Here is a 19,785-nt window from a genome sequence, read left to right on the forward strand (position 1 = left end):
CTTACTACAGGCATGCCTTAGAAACAACCGTCTCTAGTATAATTATTACTACATACGCATGCTAAGGACACTGTTGATAGTCGCTACAGCAAAAATAAACCATCAATTTAGCTTGCATTTATCCTTAAAATCAATCACCAACATAGGAAATAGAGGTTTAAACTAACGAATTCCATAAGTTTTGGTGAATATTGGCATGCAGGCTGATTTATAAAGAAAACGCACCAAAGTTGGCCATAATACGTCAGAAAATCACGATGATCCGCAAAGGAACCGACTCCACTAGCCTCACATCCACCGTTGGAGACTTACCGCCAAAGATCGATAGCAGAGGAGACCAGAGGGGGTTGGCCGACCCACCTTAGGTCGGCCGACCTATGGCCCCCTCCTGTCAGCCTTCCCTCTGACGTGGACTCTCCATCGACCTTGAGGATCAATCTCCACCGTGCTTCGAAGTCAGTTTGGATTGGAGAGTCGAGATGGAGCCGTGCCATGGATTCATGGGCCCATAGGGTGCTGGGTGACCCCTATAAAAGGACCTCCAGATCCCCTCCAGAAGGCATCACAATTGAAGAGAAGAATAGTCCGCTAGGTTAGGATCTATTCTTTGTACATAGAAAATAGTGAGTTAGAGAGTAAGGGAAGAGTTGAAGGAAGTACCAGGCTTGTCGGTGCTATCTCTACAACTTGTACCTTGCCGGATTCAGGGTCTATTCGAGCCTGCATTCAAGATAACTCTGGTAATTAATTTTTGATTTAAAGTAGTTTTGTTCTTTCGTGTTCACTAGGATCACAACTCGTTTGAATGCTTTAATCCATGTTAAGCTCCTAGGTTAAAGTAGTAATCATTAGTGTAAGCATGGTGCTTAGACTCTTGGTTACTTGTGGATGCCTCCGGCATTCCGGAACGTGTGGTAGACCGCATGAGTGACAGTTACGTTGGTCATTTATAACCCACCTCCCGTCTGTAGGACTAGCAGGACCCGGTTGTGATGGAAGAGGTATATTTAGCTATGCTCTTCGTTAGTAATGTCCCAAGGTGAACACTAGAATACAAAGCTAACTTAAGTTAGAAGTTAAAAGCCATAGAAGTCCTCTCTACACTCCTATTTATCCTTAACCTTGTTTCTGTCCCTGGTTAAGTTGGTTCGCAGCTAATCCCACACATTTCCCTGTGGATACGATAACTCATAATATTCATTCGAAAAGCTACTACAATATCGGTGCGCTTGCGGATTTTTCTACATGCCACCACAGGTGTCAACAAGCTTTTCTAGCGCCGTTGCCGGGGAAACGGTTGCTGTGTTAACATCGAACCTATCTTAACCTTGTATATTTTGTTTTATTTCTTTTTAATATGGACACCACGCCTATTTATAAATATGCTGCACCTACGAGTGCATGCCTAGAGCCACCAAAATCTTCAAAGCCTATCCTAACACCTGGCTATGAGCTGCGCCCGTGTTTAATAAAAATGATTCGGGAACAATCCTTCTCGAGAGAAGGCGATGAGAACCCATACTTTCACCTACGAGAGTTTGAACAGACCTGTGCATGCTTGCATATTGCTGGCATGTCAGATCAAACTCTAAGATGGAAGCTATTTCCTTTCTCTTTGACGGGAATAGCTGAACATTGGTATAATCAAACCGTTGGAAGTTTGCAAGGAGATTGGGAAACTTTATGTTCTAGATTTTTCTTATCTTTCTTTCCCATCTCTAGAGTGGTCAGCCTTCGATTAGAGGTTCTATATTTTAAACAAAAAGAAAAAGAATCTCTTGGCACGTCGTGGGTTCGTTTTAATAGCCTCATCACCACTGGCCCTGACCTTGCTATTCATGACCATATTCTTCAACATTTTTACATGGGTCTTAGTAAGGAAACCGAGTAGTTTCTTGACATAGCTTCAGGAGGTTCGTTCTTGCATGTCTCTGCTAGTAATGGAAGGAATATTATTGACAAAATCATAGAGAACACCGCCTACACTGGTATACACGACGAATTCCCTGAAGAAGTGGAAGAGAAGCTACTCAAGGAGGAACCTCAGATAGTTGAGCCTGAGCCCGAGCCTATACAAAGTCCAATACAAACCTTAGCTATCCCATCTCCCGAACCATCGAAGGAGGAAGAAATTCCACTTTTGGATTTCATGCTAGAAATCGAGGATGACCTTTTTAATGTTGATTTTGGGAACACCTTAAACTTCTAGCTGCATAAGAGACGCAAGCCTAGTTAGCAATGGTCGTTTTAGCTTCTTTTGCTTCACTCATTTCATGCTTTCTATCTCACCCTTGTTATTTGCTAAAGTTTTATGCTTCTTTTGTCTTAATCTATTATGAAAATTGTTGCTTCTAATCTAACCTAACTAAATCTAATTCTGTAGATGCCTCGTGCCCACAAGACTGCCCGCATCAGCACTGGAGGGTACTACCCGCCTCAAGGTTTGTCTATGGAGCTTGAGGAGGAAGAACCCCAGGAACAGGAATTTGATTCGCCAACACCACCAACGCCAGAGTCCACACCTGAGCCAGTCCAGGAGGAACCCCAAGAAGTTGAGGTCGTCCACTTGTCCGATGATGATGAGGAAGACGTTGCTGAAGAAGATGAGCCGATCCCGCCCCTAGGGTGGACAATAAAGGCGTGGTATAAGCCGGGATGTGAATCCTCTGTTTCACATCACCGACTCATGAGCATGCTTCAGACCTACTACAGCGACTGGGATGCAGCTATGGAATACGTCTGCGAGGAACATACACACCCTCTTGAAGATACCTATTGGAAGACTAGGGTGTGCATCACTATCAAGGATGAACAGAAAGGCGCATATCAGCTGGATTCAAACTATGCGCATCATGGTCACCGTGCTACCATGGAGGACGGCATAGAGGATGCAGCCGCTGAAGCTTGCATAGGCCTCTGTGGTCGCCGATTCGAGGACATGAAGGAAGACCAATATTGATTCCTCCCTCGCCAACACCCAGGTGATGGTGCACTTTGGCTATGAGTCCATGGCGAAGATTCGCCGACTTGAGGATCAATTGAAGGCGTAGCAGGAAACTATCAAGAGGCACCGGCAAGTGATAGACGAACAAAGGGTGTGCCTAAATTTGCCAAAGATGTATGAGGAGCTTCCCCATAAGTATCGCCCCTAGATGTTGGAGTCCCCTTATATGTAATAAGACGATAGTAGAACGAGTCAAGTTGAGTCTAGTCGAGTCTATTAGTGTGGTGTGAACATTGGTGTGTTTAGTTGATTTGTTATTATGTTTATGTGTGAGTTGGGTCTTTGTAATGTGTGCTGGAACTTTGTGGGCATGTCCGTAAGTTTCATATTTAAGAATATTAAGGTTTGGGTCAATAAATAAATAGTTGGGTTAGTTACATCATGTTCTCTCGGAATCTATTTCTCGGAGCAGTCTGTCATTATCTCAATGCCAATTAAAATACACACGACCAAAAATTATGAAATTTTTATGGGAGTAACTAGACTTAAGTATCTTTCCAATACCTCTGGAATCACCCCTATATCTGATCTGGTTCGTGAGATATCTCTGTTTCAAGTTAAAGTTTCTGCACCGTCTGGGATCTGGGAGCAGTTTCGATTTTATCCTGTTTTTAAGTAATCTAACGACAGAATCTGGGAAAGTGGTCTGAATACAAGTTGTAGAAAATTTCGTAAGCTTTCCAACTATATAAAGTACACCCTATTTGGATTTATGGAACTCGAGATATGACTGTTTTACAGAACTGCTGATGTTGAGACTCGTCCAGAAAATTTTCAGAATGTATTCTAACTTGGAAATTTATAAATTTTGAATATTTGATAACAGATGTCTGGAAGAGGAAGAGGCTGAGGTCGTGGAGGTGTTCCCCCACATCCACCACCACCACCACCGTCTATTGAGCAACTCTTGGCAGTACAGACATAGATCATGCAAGCGTTAGTGCAGAATCAGCAGAACCAACAGGTTGGTGGAGCACCGCGTGATAAGCGTGGAGAATTCCTGAAGGGACGTCCCCCGATGTTCTCTCGTGCCACTGATCCACTCGAAGCAGATGATTGACTTCGTGCAGTAGAGAGACAGCTCAACATAGCACAATGTGATAATCAACAGAAGGTGTTGTACGCTTCAGGACAGCTCCAGGGAGAAGCACAAGACTGGTGGGAGTCATTCGAGTATGGACGTCCCGCCAATGCTCCTCCTGTCACCTGGCAGGAGTTCAAGGAGAATTTCAGATCTTATCACATACCAGAGGGATTGATAGAACTCAAGCAGGAGGAATTCAGAGCACTAAAGCAGGGATCCATGTCCGTCGCTGAGTACCGTGACAAGTTTGCCCAGTTGTCACGTTATGCTCCGAATGAAGTTGCTAATGATGCTGACAAGCAACGCCGCTTTCTCAAGGGTCTGTATGATGGTTTGCAACTACAACTTATGTCAAACACGTACCCCAACTTTCAGACGCTGGTGAATCGCGCTATTGTTATTGACAACAAGTGCAAGGAGATGGAGGCCAAGAAGAGGAGGCTTCAGGGACAGGCCTCTGGGAGCAATACTCATCCGCGTACCAATCCTCAGCAAGGATTCCAGCAGAGGTTTTAGGGACCATCCAGTTAGTGGAATCGTGGTCAGTATCCTTAGCACAACCAGAACCAGCAGCAGAATGCCAATCAATGTCCTCAGCAGCAGAGTGGTCAGCAGACACCACGCCAGGGAGCGTCTAACAACACTCCCATGAAGACTAGTGCCCCTAGCACTCCCAGCAAGTGTTTCCATTGTGGGAAAGAAGGTCACATGTCTTATAATTGCCCTGAGAAGCCCAACCAGCAAACCCCCCAAAGGCAGAACAGCTATTAGAAGCCAGCACCCAACACAGGAAAGGTGAACCATGTGTCTACTGAGACGGCGCTTGCAAAACTAGAAGTCATGCTCGGTACGTTCAACGCCAACTCAACCCCCGCCACTGTTCTTTTCGATTCTGGAGCTTCACATTCATTTATATCGCAAGCATTTGTTAGAAATCATAGCATACCATTATGTGCCATGCAAAACCCCATATTAGTAAACTCACCGGGTGGAAGTATGCAAGCTTCATATCGTTGTCTTCCAACTAGTCTATTCTTAAGGGGGGTAGAGTTTAAAGTGAGCCCCATTGTGTTGAGAGCATCTGGTATAGATGTGATTCTGGGTATGGACTGGATGAAGCAACAACAAGCAGTGATTCAGTGTAAAGAGAAGGTAGTTGTTGTGACCGCACCAAGTGGAGAAAGAATCAGTGTTGATGTTGTAATACAAGCACAGCCGACAGCCACCGTGAACCAGCTTGATGATAGCGGCAACAAGGAGGACCCAGTGGTGGCTGAATTTCCAGATGTGTTCCCCGATGATTTGCCAGGTATGCCACCTGACCGTGACATTGAGTTTATTATTGAATTATTACCTAGAACTGCACCTATAGCTAAGCGTCCATATAGAATGGGGGTTAATGAATTAGAAGAACTTAAGAAACAAATAAAGGAGTTACAAGAGAAAGGTTTTATACGACCTAGTTCGTCACCTTGGGGGGCACCGGTTATATTTGTTGACAAGAAGGATGGTACTCAGAGGATGTGTGTTGACTATCGGTCACTCAATGAGGTTACTATCAAGAACAAGTATCCGTTGCCTAGAATCAATGACTTGTTTGATCAGTTGAGAGGTGCTTGTGTTTTCTCTAAGATTGATCTTCGTTCTGGTTACCATCAGTTGAAAATTCGTGCAACTGACATACCCAAGACAACTTTTACTACGAGGTATGGGTTGTATGAGTATACCGTTATGTCCTTTGGTTTGACCAATGCACCTGCCTACTTTATGTATTTGATGAACAAGGTGTTCATGGAGTTTTTGGATAAGTTTGTGGTGGTATTCATCGATGATATATTGATATTCTCCAAAACAGAAGAAGAGCATGCTGAACATCTGAGGTTGGTCTTGCAGAAGCTCAGAGAACACAAGTTGTATGCTAAGCGAAGCAAGTGTGAATTCTAGTTGAAGGAAGTTTCTTTCCTAGGCCATGTTGTCTCTAATGGTGGAATCGCAGTAGATCCAACCAAGGTGAAAGATGTATTGAATTGGAAACCACCGACAGATGTGGGAGAGATTCGTAGTTTCTTAGGATTAGCTGGATACTATAGAAGGTTCATAGAAGGTTTCTCTAAGCTTGCTAAGCCTATGACAGCCTTGTTGGAGAAAAATGCCAAGTTTGTGTGGTCTGAGAAGTGCCAGGCTAATTTTGAAGAGTTGAAGAAGAGGTTGACTACAGCCCCAGTGTTGATTTTGCCTGATTTGAACAAGAGTTTTTCTATCTATTGTGATGCATCTCGTCAAGGACTTGGATATGTTCTTATGCAAGAAGGCAGAGTAGTGGCTTATGCATCCCGGCAGTTGAGAAAGCATGAGTTAAATTATCCTACTCATGACTTGGAGTTAGCAGCAGTGGTTCATGCTTTGAAGATATGGAGGCACTATCTTATTGGGCATAAGAGTGACATTTATACTGATCACAAGAGTCTGAAGTACATTTTCACTCAAACAGATCTGAATATGAGGCAGCGTCGATGGTTAGAGTTGATCAAAGATTATGATCTAGAGGTACACTATCATCCTAGAAAGGCGAATGTTGTTGCCGATGTTCTTAGTAGGAAGAGTTATGCCAATGAGGTGCAAGTGACATCGATGTCGAGTGAGTTATGTGCTGAGTTGGAGCAACTGAATTTAGGCTTTGTCACTAATGCAGTGGAGTTGGTGTTGGAGCCTAAATTGGAGCAAGAAATACATAAGGGACAGTTACAGGATGCGAAGTTGAAAGAGATTCCGTATGGATGACAATGGAACTCTTTGGTTTGGGAAAAGACTATGTGTGCCTGAGGATAAGGCTATACGAGAGGCAATTCTTCGTGAGGCCCATGAGTCTGCTTATTCTATTCATCCTGGAAGTACCAAGATGTATTTAGATCTAAAAGAGAAGTATTGGTGGTACGGACTCAAAAGAGATGTTGCTGAATATGTTGCTTTGTGTGATACATGTCAGAGAGTCAAAACTGAACATCAAAGACCTGCAGGATTGCTACAACCAATGAAGATACCTGAGTGGAAGTGGAAAGAAGTTGGTATGGATTTTATAGTTGGGTTACCACGTACGCAGAGAGGATATGATTCAATCTGGGTAATAGTAGATTGGTTAACTAAAGTTGCTCACTTTATACCGGTCAAGACTACTTATAATGGACCGAGGTTAGCTCAGTTATATATGGAGAGAATAGTATGTCTACATGGAGTGCCCAAGAAAATTGTGTCTGATCGAGGTACCCAATTTACATCTCATTTTTGGCAGCATGTACATAGTTCATTGGGAACCATGTTGAATTTTAGTACATCATATCATCCTCAGATAGATGGACAAACTGGGAGAATTAATCAGATATTGGAGGATATGTTGAGAGCTTGTGCGTTGCAGTATGGTACAAGTTAGGACAAGAGTTTGCCTTATGCAGAGTTCTCGTACAACAACAGTTATCAGAAAAGTCTCAATATGGCACCTTTCGAAGCTTTGTATGGACGAAAGTGTAGAACCCCGTTGTTTTGGAACCAAACGGGAGAAACTCAAGTGTTTGGGCCAGATGTTTTGAGAGACGCAGAAGAGCAAGTAAGGATGATCAGAGATAACTTGAGAGTGGCTCAGTCTCGACAAAAGAGCTATGCCGACACTAGAAGAAGAGAATTGGTTTTCGAAGTAGGTGATTATGTGTACTTGAAGGTGTCACCTATGAGAAGTGTGAGAAGGTTTAACATGAAAGGGAAGTTAGCACCAAGGTATATTGGACCTTTCAAGATTTTAGAGCGACGTGGAGAGGTAGCTTATCAGTTGGAATTGCCCAAGAGTTTGTTAGGTGTACACGATGTGTTCCATGTGTCTCAGCTAAAGAAGTGTTTACGTGTACCTGAGGAGCAGATACTGTTAGAGGAGCTTACAGTTAAGGAAGATCTCACATATGAGGAGTTTTCGGTAAGGATTTTGGAGACGGCAGAAAGAGTTACAAGGAGCCGAGTTATAAAGATGTGTAAGGTTCAGTGGAATCAGTATACAGAAGATGAGGCTACTTGGGAAAGAGAAGAGGATCTGAGGAAAACATACCCACAGTTATTTGAGTAAGCGTCGTCCGAATCTCGAGGACGAGATTCATTTTAAGGGGGGGTAGAATTGTAACACCCTAAATTTTACAACATTTTAAAATAGGGGAAATTGATTTATTAAGCATTTTATGGGCATTTGAATTTGGGAAATAATAATTTTATTAAAAGTAAAACCAAATATAAGGTCAACAACCATGAATGTGCATTCATACTGCTGCATATTATTTCTAAATGCTTGGTTTGAAGTTGTATTCTAAATCGAGTTGAAATTTCATTTGGAATGGCTTTGGAAAAATTAGAAAAAGGAAAAACTTAAATTTCTTTCTTTTTCCTCTGTTTTGGCCCGTAGGCCTGTTTTTCCCGTGGCCTTTTTCTTTCCCGTTGAGGCCCGCTCGGCCTTGCTCTGGTGCTGGCCCATTCTTTCCCGCGCTGGAGGCCATTGGCCCAGCAAGGCGCCGGCCCAGCCCGCCAGTCAGACCCGCCCCCTTCTTCTAGCTCATAACCCGGTCGGACTCCTCCTCCGCACCGGTGCCAAAGTCCGCCTCTGCCACGACCCGTGGTGCCGTGACGCCCAAGGGACTCGCGCCCATAAGTAGTGCCGAGCCTCCTCCTCCTTTTCAATCTCATCTGACGCTCGTTTTTTTGCCCGAGTAGTCGCAGCCACACCTCGCTCGAGCGCCGTCGTCAACCGCCGCCGTCCACTGAGCGCCGCGCCGCCTTTGCTGCCTTCCGCTCGCGTATTCCGGTACGGGTGAGATCCCCTTTCCCTCCTCTATCTCCCGGTACCTTTCTTTCATCGAATAGTGCACTGGAGGCCGTGAACCGAGTGCTTCGGTTGGCCGGCCATGGCGCCGCCGTGGCACTGTTCTGGCGCCCCTTCCTCTCTCTCCCCGCCGGATTGATTTTCAGCCGTCGATTTCTAATCCAATGGCCCAAAACCGGAGATACCCTTTCGCTGCCGATTTTGCAAATACATCCGTATAAATATTTCAGTGTTAACCTGCAGTCCAAAACGCTTTCACAGATTCCGTTTCCTTCTTCAGAACGCGTATTTTCGTTCGGTTAGATTGAAATACGTTTTCAGCTATTTACAGTTTTGCCATTCAACTTGTTTTAGCCGTAAAATCTTCATTTTAACTCCGATTTGATCCGTTCAAGTTGCGTTAGGTTCATAATTAAGTGATCTACATGTTCATGCTACTGTAAAGTAGGTTTCCAACTTTTAAAATTCGAGCTTAGATTTAATCTATTATTTTCCTATAGGAAATCTTGTTTAATTCATAACTTTTCCGTTTTAGCTCTGATTTTCATGATCTTCGCGTCTGTGTGTTCGTAGCAAGACGTAGATCTGTTTTCCAAACTTTTCATCTTGATTTTATACTGTTGGTGTACTGTTCTAATCTATAGCCTTGTTTGCTTTGCATGATTGCTCCTGGATGCTTGTATGTTGCTGTGGTTATCGAGTATAGACGGTGAGCAGTTCGTTGGAGATCAAGGGTACGACTTTGACGAGCGGGACCAGTAGGAGTACTTTGCTCAAGGCAAGTATAGCATGGGATCATCCATGTTTCCTATTCACTTTAATTCATTAAATTCATATTGCATGTGTCACCTTGATAGCGATTTCCTAGAATTGAACTATTACCTTGTCACCTATGGGTTATGCATTTGGGTAGCTTTGCTAGTGCTCAATTAAACCATGATCTTGTGACTTGACTAATGGTATATGCAATAAACATTAAAATATGACTTTTTAGCAACATGGAAACAGGGGGCTGGAGTGTTTAGCTACTTTCTAAATGCTTCAGATTCCTCTCCCTAAGGACTTATCTGTAAGTGATCATCCGGGACTTACAGTACAGCTGTGAGGGCTACATGGCTCTGGCTTTAGCTCAGTATGAGGACCTTTTCTAGCTTGTTAGTGGTTACCTTCATTGGCGTAAGAATGGCTTGCCGAATCGGGTATAGAGCGGCCTCTATCCTCGTGTGTATAGGCTGCGTGTCAATGTGCCACCGGGAAAGGGGGGCTCTATATCTGTTTGCCGAATGAATCTAATGGCCCTAACTTGTTAGACGAACCTTTGAAAGGCTTCATAGTGACCCCTGCCTGCTCACCTTGGAAGTGTTTTGGGAGTTATAAACCCGGGCATATGGGTATCACGACTCACAGTGAAAGTGTACAACCTCTACAGAGTGTAAAACTGGTATATCAGCCGTGCTCACGGTCACGAGCGGCCTTGGAACCCTTATGGAATAGATGAACACTAAGTAACATTTGTTTATGCTATTCATTATTCATGTTTACATTTGATCATGTGTTTTACTTTGGGAATTGAAACAACTTGCTGCTACTCATAAGCTAAAATTGTGACAACTAAAAGATGAATGCTGTTAAACCTGTGTCTAGCCTTTGAGCCTCATGAACCCCATGTTACACTTGTTGAGTACGACATGTACTTACGCTTGTTTACTTTCATTATTTGGATAAAAATCCCGGATGGGTAATAGATGACTTTGGGTATGATGATTTTCCTGAGGACTACTAGACTTGTGGTCAACCAGTCGACGTCCCTGTCAAAATGGAGCTTCCACGAGAGATCTTTTTATTATTTCAGCTATATTTATGTGATAACTCTGTCTTATTCGTGATGTAATAAACATTTTTGATGATACTATTCATAATTTGTCGGCTTATGTGTGTGACTGATCTCTGGGCGCACATAAGATTTTGCACTCCATTTTATCCTTAAAATTGGGTGTGACAACTTTCTTGATTCTAGTATCAAACTCATTTGACTTCTCTTGACAAATGACTTGAATACATCAAATACTTCACTTTTTCAACAAGAAAAAAGACCCATGTGTATCTAGTATAGTCATCCACTATCACAAAGCCATACTTGTTACCACCAATACTTGTGTATGATGTTGGTCCAAACAAATCCATGTCCAACAACTCAAATGCTTTACTAGTGCTCATCATGCTCTTGTTAGGATGAGTGTTTCCAAATTGCTTTCTGGCTTGACAAGAGCTACACAATCTATCCTTCTCAAACACCACATCTTTCAAGCCCTTTACTAGATCATGTTTGACAAGCCTATTCAATTGTTTCATTCCAACATGTCCCAATCTTCTATGCCATAACCAACCCATGCTAGACTTGGTGAACAAACATGTTGAGAGTTGTATTTCACTAGCATTGAAATCAACCAAGTATAGATTCTCATATCTAAATCATTTGAATATCAAGTTAGAGCCATCTACACTTATGATCTCTACATCATCAACACCAAATATTCATTTGAAACCAAGATCACATAGTTGTGCTACCGACAATAGATTGAAATTGAGAGATTCAACTAGCAACACATTGGATATGCTCATGTCATTGGATATTGCAATCTTATCAAGCCCTTTGACCTTGCCTTTGCCATTTTCACCAAATGTGATACTATCAAACTCATTGTTGCCACTTGTGTTGATTGAATTGAACATTCTTGAATCACCGGTCATGTGTTGTGTGCACCCACTATCAAGCACCCAATGCCTTCCTCCGGCTTTGTAATTGACCTACAAGAAAAGATCAATTCTTTTTAGGTACCCAAACCTTTTTGGGTCCTCCAAGGTTAGTGACTAGGCTCTTGGGCACCCAAATAGCTTTCTTCTTTGAGCCCACAATGGGTGCACCAATGAACTTAACTTTCACACCATTAACACCCTTGGTAAGCAAATAACAAGAATCAAATTTAATAGAGGATACATAAGCATCTTTCTTGTTCTTGTAATATTGCTCTACATGCCCAACTTGCTTGCATCTATTGCAAAACCGACCATTGCCTCTCACAAAACTAGTTTTGGGAGTTGCAAAGACTGCCTTGCCATTCTTTGGGGTATAGCCCAATCCTTCTTTGTTGAGAGAAAAATGTTGGCCACCCAAGCACTTAAGCAAGCGGGCCTCACCGCCATAGGCCTTGCCTAAAGCGTGAGTGAGCTCATTGACCTCCTTTTTGAGAGTCTCAATTTCCACTATTAGTGAGGCATCACAAGTGAAACCATCACTCATAGATGAAGTAGTAGTGGATGAGCTACATGAAGGGTCAGTAGGAGCAACAACAATAGGAGTATAAAATGATCCATCAATTATATCACAAGTTACTCCTACATTGTACGTTGCAATAGGTTCCTTCTCCTTTTGAACAATAAGAGAAGAGTGAGCTTTTTCAAGCTTCTCATGGGCTTCCACTATCCTCTCATGAGTAGCATTAAGCTCATCAAAGGATTGCTCAAGAGCTTGATGCCTCTTATGTAGTTCTTTGAATTCCTTTCTCTTCTTCTCCATGTAAGAATGAGCCTCTTGTAACATGTCCATGAGGTCCTCCTTTGAGTACTCCTCATCATCCTTACTCTCACTATCACTCTCATCATCGGATTGTACCTTAGTGGCCTTAGCCATAAAGCATGTCAATGGAGTGTCAAATAGAGAAGGCTTGTTGTTGATGGCAATAGTAGCGATCGCCTTCTTCTTGCTTGTCTTATTTTCATCATCACTATCATCATCACTTGAAGAGGCATCACTATCCCATGTGACACAATATGAGTGACGCTTCTTCTTCTTCTTGAAGGTCATCATCTTGTCTTTCTTGTCCTTCTTCTTCTCTTTCTTCTCATCATCACTATCACTAAGGTGATCTTTGCTCTTGCATTTGTAGCATCTTCTTGGTTGCTCTTTGTTCTTGGATTGATCTCTTCTCTTTCTTTCACCATAGCCCTTCTTCTTCATGAATTTGCCAAATCTTTGCACAAAGAGAGCCATTTCTTCATCTTCATCTTCATCATCACAAGCATTTGACTCTTCATCATCACTTGGTTCTTCCTTTTTAGCCTTGCCCTTGCTCTTGGATGACGAAGTACCGGCCTTGAATGCCACAATTTTCTTCTTCTTCTCTTCTTCTTGGACAACCCCCTCCCTTTCCACACGGTATGTGTCTTGTGTGACTACATCACCTAGTACTTGGTTTGGGGTCATTGTCTCCAAGCCATCTCTCACAAGAATAGTGACCAAGGTATCAAATATAGGTGGCAAGCATCGCAAGAACCGATGAGAGAAGTCCTTGTCCTCCACTTTCTCACCTAATCTCTTCAAATCATTGATGATCACTTGCAATCGGTGAAACATCTCCGGTGTGCTCTCATTTTCTTGCATCTTGAAGCTTGTCAATTTTTCTTTGAGGATGAATAGCTTTGCACTCTTGACTGCCTTAGTGCCCTCATATGATTCTTCCAATCTTGTCCATACATCATGAGCAAACTCTAGATCCTTGATTTGCTCAAACACTTTAATATCAAATGCATCATATAAAGTGCTAAGAGCAATGTCATTGAATTGGAGCTTCTCTTCTTCTCTTGGAGTTGGATTTGTTGGATCAATCACCGCAAAATCCTTCTCCACAACCTCCCACACTTTTCTATTCATTGATTTCAAGTGTGTGCTCATCTTCCTCTTCCAATAATCATAGCTCATGCCATCGAAGAACGGTGGCTTCCCCATATGGTTGATTTGAGCCATTGTAACACCGAAGGTTGTGAAGCCTCCAATAAACGGTGACCACGGCTCCGATACCACTTGAAAGGTCCTAAATGGCTAGAGGAGGGTGAATAGCCTAATAAAAATTCTACAAAATTACTAGAGCAAATTGTTAGACAATAAGATGGCGAAATAGCACTTTGCTCTAGCTCTACTTTTATCACTAGCAAGCCACCAACACAAAGCTAGTCACTATGATCTCTATGTCAATATCACACAAACAATTAAGCTAGGTTGCAACTACACTAACTAGCGAGCTAGTTACAACTAATTACAACTAGACAATTTAACTAGCTACACAAGGTAAGCAAGCAAGCTTTACACAATTATACTAGGAAAAGAAATACAAGTGATAGAGCGATATACCGAACCGGGCAAGTGTCAATATAGAATTCCAATGAGACAATGTGACACAAGATTTATCACCGTGGTTCAGTTGCTTGCCGGCAACCTACTCCACGTTGTGGTGATACACTCACTTGGTGGCTCACGCGCTAATAGGCATCACACGCCTAGCCCTACACAAGGGCGCCGTAAGAACCAAGCACAAGAGAGGATCCACAAGCCACGAGCAATCCACTGGAGTTGCCTTTCATGAACTCCCATGAGGAATAGGCACAAGAACCTTGATTGGGGGCAGACACAATCACCAAATCTCTCACCAGTCAACAAATCACCAACCGTCTAGATGATGGCAATCACCAAGAGTAATAAGAAATTCACAATCACAATCACCACCTAGTGCCACCAATTTTGCGATCTCAAATGCACACACTAGGGTTTCCCCCAAATCCTCTCTCAAATGAGCACCAAGCTTTGGAGAAGGAGAGGAGAAGGAGGAGATGTTCTTCACACTCAAGATAAACACTTTGAGCTCTCAAGATCTCTCTTAGGATGAGCACCAAGATTGGAGAGAAAGAGAGGAGAGGGAAGAACTTGCTCTTCACTTTTCTTGTTCTCTTGTTAGAAGAATGGAAGAGGTGAGAGAAAGGAGAAGGGGCAGCCAACTTAAAGGCTCCCCAGCCGTAGCCCCCTTACCTACCAGCCGGCTAGCCTCTCAACTGGTGGAAACGACGACAGGCAACGGGCGGACAGCCAAGCAGCGCCCTCTCTCACACTAGCATGTGTCCCCTTCGCTTCAACGGCTAAACACGCGCTTCTCATGGGCAAGCACGTGCTCCTACTCGTGTCCGTACGCAGGAACAATGACGGAAAACGGACGAGCAGAGATGGCAGCAAACGGCACCGCGCTTGCTCTCTCCCTCAGGCAAAGTGGCAGACGCGGGCCAACAACTAATCGACAGCGCACATCAGTCGCTGGCACAGCGCTGCTTCCCCTCTCACGTGAAGTCAACAGTGGCAGCACACTGCTCTCCCTCTCACGCGCTTTCTCTCTCTCTCTCTGGTCCCCCACTCACTATTCCTGACCAAGAAATTTTTGTTGAGGAGGGAGAATTGCTGGTTGAGTAATCGCTCAACCAGGGCACCCACCATTGCTGGTTGAACAAGAAATTCTTGTTAGACTGCATAACATGTCCGAACCAAGTGCTATCTCTTCCCAAAGTTACCAAACTAATTTTAGCACTTGAGATAGCTTTTCACAAAGAATTTTCCTAGGCTTTCTCATGCATCTCACCATGTCACGAAGCGCAAAGTATATGCAAATGAGACTCACACTTAGTGGCACTAGATAACCATTGCAATTAAAGATTTCCCTCTTTATAATACGGTTATCTATCCTAAATCCGATCACGCACTCTATTGTATCTTGACTGACAAAACAAATACCCTATTTTATACCTTTGCCTTGAGCCCATAGGGTTTTGTTTTTCTCTTTCTTCTTTTCCAAATGTGGAGCAATTTATCATCAATTTGGCCATCATCATCACATTTGAGTGCCATCTAGCTCCACCTTGGTGTGAACCAACCTATCTCATATATCACTTAGAGCAAGAGGTTAGTTCACTTACGTTTCATCAATTATCAAAAACCAAACTAGCGCTTTCAGCGGTAGAGATAGCAACATATCTAGCAAACCCTTAATTGTACATCTATACAGATTATTTCTTGCATATATTTTAATAGGTTGTTTTAGAGGCTATAGTTTAGAAATAGTTTTTAAGTTGCCTAATTCACTCCCCTCTTAGGTGTCACGGTCCGTTCAGTAGTGATGCAGCCGGGGCTCCAGGAAGAGATCCTCATGGCCGAGCAACTCGACGTTGTAGCGATGCGGTCGGGGAGCCAGGAAGAATTGAGGCTGATCTAGATGCGAGTTTTCATTTTATAGGGAGGAGATTAGGTTACGGGTGAAGCGCAAGGGACGTGCAGAAGGCGAAGCGCAATCCTTCCTGGCTCGGGATGTGGAGTTTTCAAATCCGAACGTGGAGAAGGTGAAGTGCAAGGGACACATGGCCCTGTTCGCTTCTCTTATAATCCATACTTTTCTTCTTTTTTCAGTCAGAACAGGGTTTTGGCTTGTTTTTTCAGCGAAGCTAACGGTGCCATAATGGCTTCATGCGATAGCTTTGTTCCATGGATGATGTCCACGGGACCCGCACAACAGCGCGCAAAGCAGACCGCACACTCAAGGCGCCAGTTCCACGCAAATACATGCGGAGTAGCGTGGATGGCTAAATGTACATGAACAGCATCCAGGGGTGCTCTGCGCGCTCCGATCCATCATTATCATATAATAATAAGTAGAGGAGTATTTTACTTTCACTCAGACAAGCACCGATACTGTATGGGATGGCAAGCAGCATGTTCGTTTGGTCATATACGATCGTGGATTATAAGCTGCAACAGTATTTTTCTCTCACACCAAACTAGCCAGCAATACTTCTGGCTTATAATCCACGGTCGTTTCAGCCGAAACGAACAGGCTGAAGTTGTATAGCCAGCCATATAGTAATAAATAATAACGCGGGCGATTAACGGCCCTGTTCACTTCTCTTATAATCCGTACTTTTCAGCTTGTTTTTTTCAGCCGGAACAGTATTTTTCTCTCACGACAAATCAGCCGAAACAATATTTCGGCTTATTTTTTCAGCGAAGCGAACGGGGCCAATATCTACTAATTGGCAGCACAAAGTTGTTTCATATCTCAAACAGTAGACATCTGCATGTTACAAGTAACGGAGCACCTACATTACATTATATTACATTACATTAATGAGTCCAAAAACTGGACACCACACTAGGCCCCGTTCGCTGGTCTGAAACTTGGCTAAAACTGGCTAAAAACACTGTTCTGGCTGAATTGTTGTGAGAGAAAAACACTGTTCCGACTAAAAAAAGAAGCCGAACAAGCCGAATATGGGGTAAGCACTCGGCTACTTCTCCTTGCACTTGTTCCGGCTTACATCACCGTACGAATCAGGAGAACAGTTGAGTGTAACACTCGGCTGTAGGGCAACTAACACGCACACGGAGCTACCTCATTCTACTTCTCCTTGCACTTGCTCGGGTAGTGGCTCTGCTTGGCTGCCCTTTTTCTGCGGTGGCTGTGGGCGGCATATTTTTCTCTCTCTCCAGCCAGCCATTGTAGCTATCGAGGACTTTGTTGCTGCTGCTGCAGCAGCTGTTAAAGCACGTCAAAAAGTGGGAAAAGTCAAGTGCTCTTTCAGAGCTTGACTTTTCCACCGCAAACCATGCAAGACCATGTTTACCGAACCAATCCATTCCATATTTCGCCAGCTCTGGCTGACACGAAAAACAATTGACCGCGCGTGATTGTATTGTCTCCACCACTTGTTGTATGCTACTAGCATTTCTATACTCTGTTGCATCTCCGATGATTTCGAGTGCATAACTATCTTGTGTCCCAGTCACAGCATGAGGCGTGAAGGCAGCTGTCAGCACCACAGGTGGCTTCCAACCTCTGTTTTTGCTTCTTCCGGACTCATGAAATGAGCTACGTGTTTTGGACTGTAGAGCTGATATATAGCATTGGAAACCCAAATCAATAATTTGCTCTGGGAATATATCTGCTAATTCTGATGAGACGTTGTTGTTAGCACAAAGTCCGTGCCTGCTTCCTTTGCAGCTTGCTGGGTCTGGGCGAGAAATTTGTGTGTGCTTGATATGCCATTCTTGAATGCCCTCACACAGAGGCCCATGCAAATGGGCAATGTCTTGTAAATTAGATAGTAGGGTGAGTTCTCCCATTGCATATTCAACAGCAAGTTTGAATTGAGATGCTAGTAATTGCAAGCCTTTTATAGCAATCTCAACTAAGTCTGTGCTTTCTGTTAGTCGTAGGATCAACCCCAAACAGAAACATTTCTCAGCCACTGTGCTATCCTCATAACGGTATGCTAGCAATGCCTCCACGCCACGCTCATCAGAATACGTGGGCTTGATGTAGAGATGTCGCAGCAGGTTTCCTTGCTCCGAATAATAAGTGAGAGTTTTCCCTTCAAGGAGATGCCTAACAATAGGGTTGCAAAAGGTGTAGTGATGAAGTGAACAACCAGACTCCAAGTCCCTCACAAACCTTCCGGCACAATCTGCATACCATTCAAATCTTCCAACATCAACTGTGCTCAAGCCAGCACAATTAAACCATCGCTTGCGGGAGCTATTCCTGGCCGGCTGGCCGGGAGGCATCGCTTGCTGCTTGTGCTTGTCGAGCAGCTCCATTGCCTCGACATAGGCACGCTTGATCATCTTCCTCCGCTGGAGCAAGGAGAGGTGTCTGATGGGCAGCTCCATGGCCCTCTCAAGTGCAAACTCCAGCTCGCTGACTGCCATCTCGAGCATCTCCATCTAGTACCCTTGGGACGCCTTCTCCTCGCGTCTGCCCAACGCAAAGGAGACGCCTCTGCTCACGGTCTCCTGAACAAGTGCTGAACACACCATCTCCACCATGAAGTCGCTACTCGCTAGATGTAGGGATATGATTCGACCAACCTGCTGATCAGGACCCAAAACAACAGCAGGGGTTATACTTCAATTTGACGCACACAAGTACCGAAGTACGTACTAGATAAATACTATATATACTAGCTGTAAATCTATGGAGGAGTGCATGTTTTTCATGCTTAATTAATTGGGTTACCGGCCGATGCATATGCATGGAATATAATCCTTATTACCTTAGCTCTCCTCTAGATCATGCGTCAGCTTCCCTGCAGGCTGCTGCAGCACCAACCGAAGAGATGAAGGAGGAGGGATCACCAAAAGATATCAATGAAGCCGCACACACTGCGGTGTTCCTTATTACTGAGAGTCGACGAACTGTGCCATGTATATGTCTATGCCTATCTGTATATATATATAGAAGCGAAAATGTATGGAGGGGACTTTCTTGCGCTGTGTACAGTAGTGTGAACCTGCAGAAACAAGTGGAGCTGGAAAATTCAAGGAAGTGCTGAGGATCCTACTTGGCAGTTGGCACTGATGATATATAGCGCATCTCAAGTGCAATTTTAGAAGAGGAGTAGATGATAGACTCATGGGTCATGAACCTTTGGCAAGAGGTCCTTCTGCTGGCTTCTACTATAGACTTTTCTGAAGAAGAAGATTCTTTAATTTGGAATTTAACTCTAGTGGCATATATTCTTCTCAATCCCGTTATAGAGTCATAAACTTTAGAGGGGTGTGTTAGGGTCACAGTGGACCTCTAGACCATAGATCGGGGTAGAGCATCTACTATATGGGGAAAACAGTTGGTGTACCTTAGTCTAGGTCACCGCTCTGTCCATGGCGCCGCTGGATCTTGGACGCCAGTGTAGCGGCAGCTCCGGCTCGGTGGAGTCCGTAGTGGTACGGTGGTGACCCTGCAGTGGGACGCGACGGTGTCGGTGGGGCATCCCGTCGCTGGCAGCACGCTTTAGATCGGTTTAGGGTTAGTGTAGGTGGGATCACAGCGGCTCCGTTGAACCTCGCAGTCCGAGCCTTGATCTCCACCTTCCTTTTATGTGTGCTATGCAACAGGGGCCCACCAACCGTATTAGGGTTGGGCGCCCCCGATCAGGGCGCAAAGACAAGGGCCCAATAGGCCATTGGGCCTATTGGTGGAG

General features: G+C 44.0%; 2 protein-coding genes and 1 pseudogene across 2 annotated transcripts; 1 reads left to right on the forward strand and 2 right to left on the reverse strand.

The window, feature by feature from the left end:
• The first annotated feature begins 3,116 nt into the window (after positions 1–3,116).
• LOC136499367 (uncharacterized) lies at positions 3,117–4,604 on the forward strand. The gene is made up of 3 exons (XM_066495049.1): positions 3,117–3,139; positions 3,831–3,940; positions 4,135–4,604. Exons 1-3 carry the CDS (start codon positions 3,117–3,119, stop codon positions 4,602–4,604), a joined length of 603 nt encoding a protein of 200 aa, XP_066351146.1.
• Positions 4,605–12,233: 7,629 nt separating this feature from the next.
• On the reverse strand, positions 12,234–13,744 carry LOC136499368 (uncharacterized). The gene is made up of 2 exons (XM_066495051.1): positions 12,341–13,744; positions 12,234–12,263 (listed from the first exon to the last, which is right to left on the reverse strand). Exons 1-2 carry the CDS (start codon positions 13,742–13,744, stop codon positions 12,234–12,236), a joined length of 1,434 nt encoding a protein of 477 aa, XP_066351148.1.
• A 3,388-nt stretch (positions 13,745–17,132) lies between these two features.
• On the reverse strand, positions 17,133–19,128 carry LOC136502005 (uncharacterized; annotated as a pseudogene).
• Between the last annotated feature and the right edge of the window lie 657 nt (positions 19,129–19,785).

This window comes from Miscanthus floridulus, chromosome 13 (genome assembly GCF_019320115.1).
Source record: "Miscanthus floridulus cultivar M001 chromosome 13, ASM1932011v1, whole genome shotgun sequence".
Taxonomy (NCBI): domain Eukaryota; kingdom Viridiplantae; phylum Streptophyta; class Magnoliopsida; order Poales; family Poaceae; genus Miscanthus; species Miscanthus floridulus.

Excerpts from the sequence above, each read along its gene's own strand:
- LOC136499368 (XM_066495051.1), bottom strand. The coding sequence starts at position 13,744 with ATGGCTCAAATCAACCATATGGGGAAGCCACCGTTCTTCGATGGCATG. Across the intron at positions 12,264-12,340 it reads AACCTATTGCAACGTACAAT|CTCATCCACTACTACTTCAT; the intron begins GTAGGAGTAACT and ends CCCTTCATGTAG.
- LOC136499367 (XM_066495049.1), top strand. The coding sequence starts at position 3,117 with ATGTATGAGGAGCTTCCCCATAA. Across the intron at positions 3,140-3,830 it reads TATGAGGAGCTTCCCCATAA|ATGTCTGGAAGAGGAAGAGG; the intron begins GTATCGCCCCTA and ends ATTTGATAACAG. Across the intron at positions 3,941-4,134 it reads CAGACATAGATCATGCAAGC|GACAGCTCCAGGGAGAAGCA; the intron begins GTTAGTGCAGAA and ends TGTACGCTTCAG.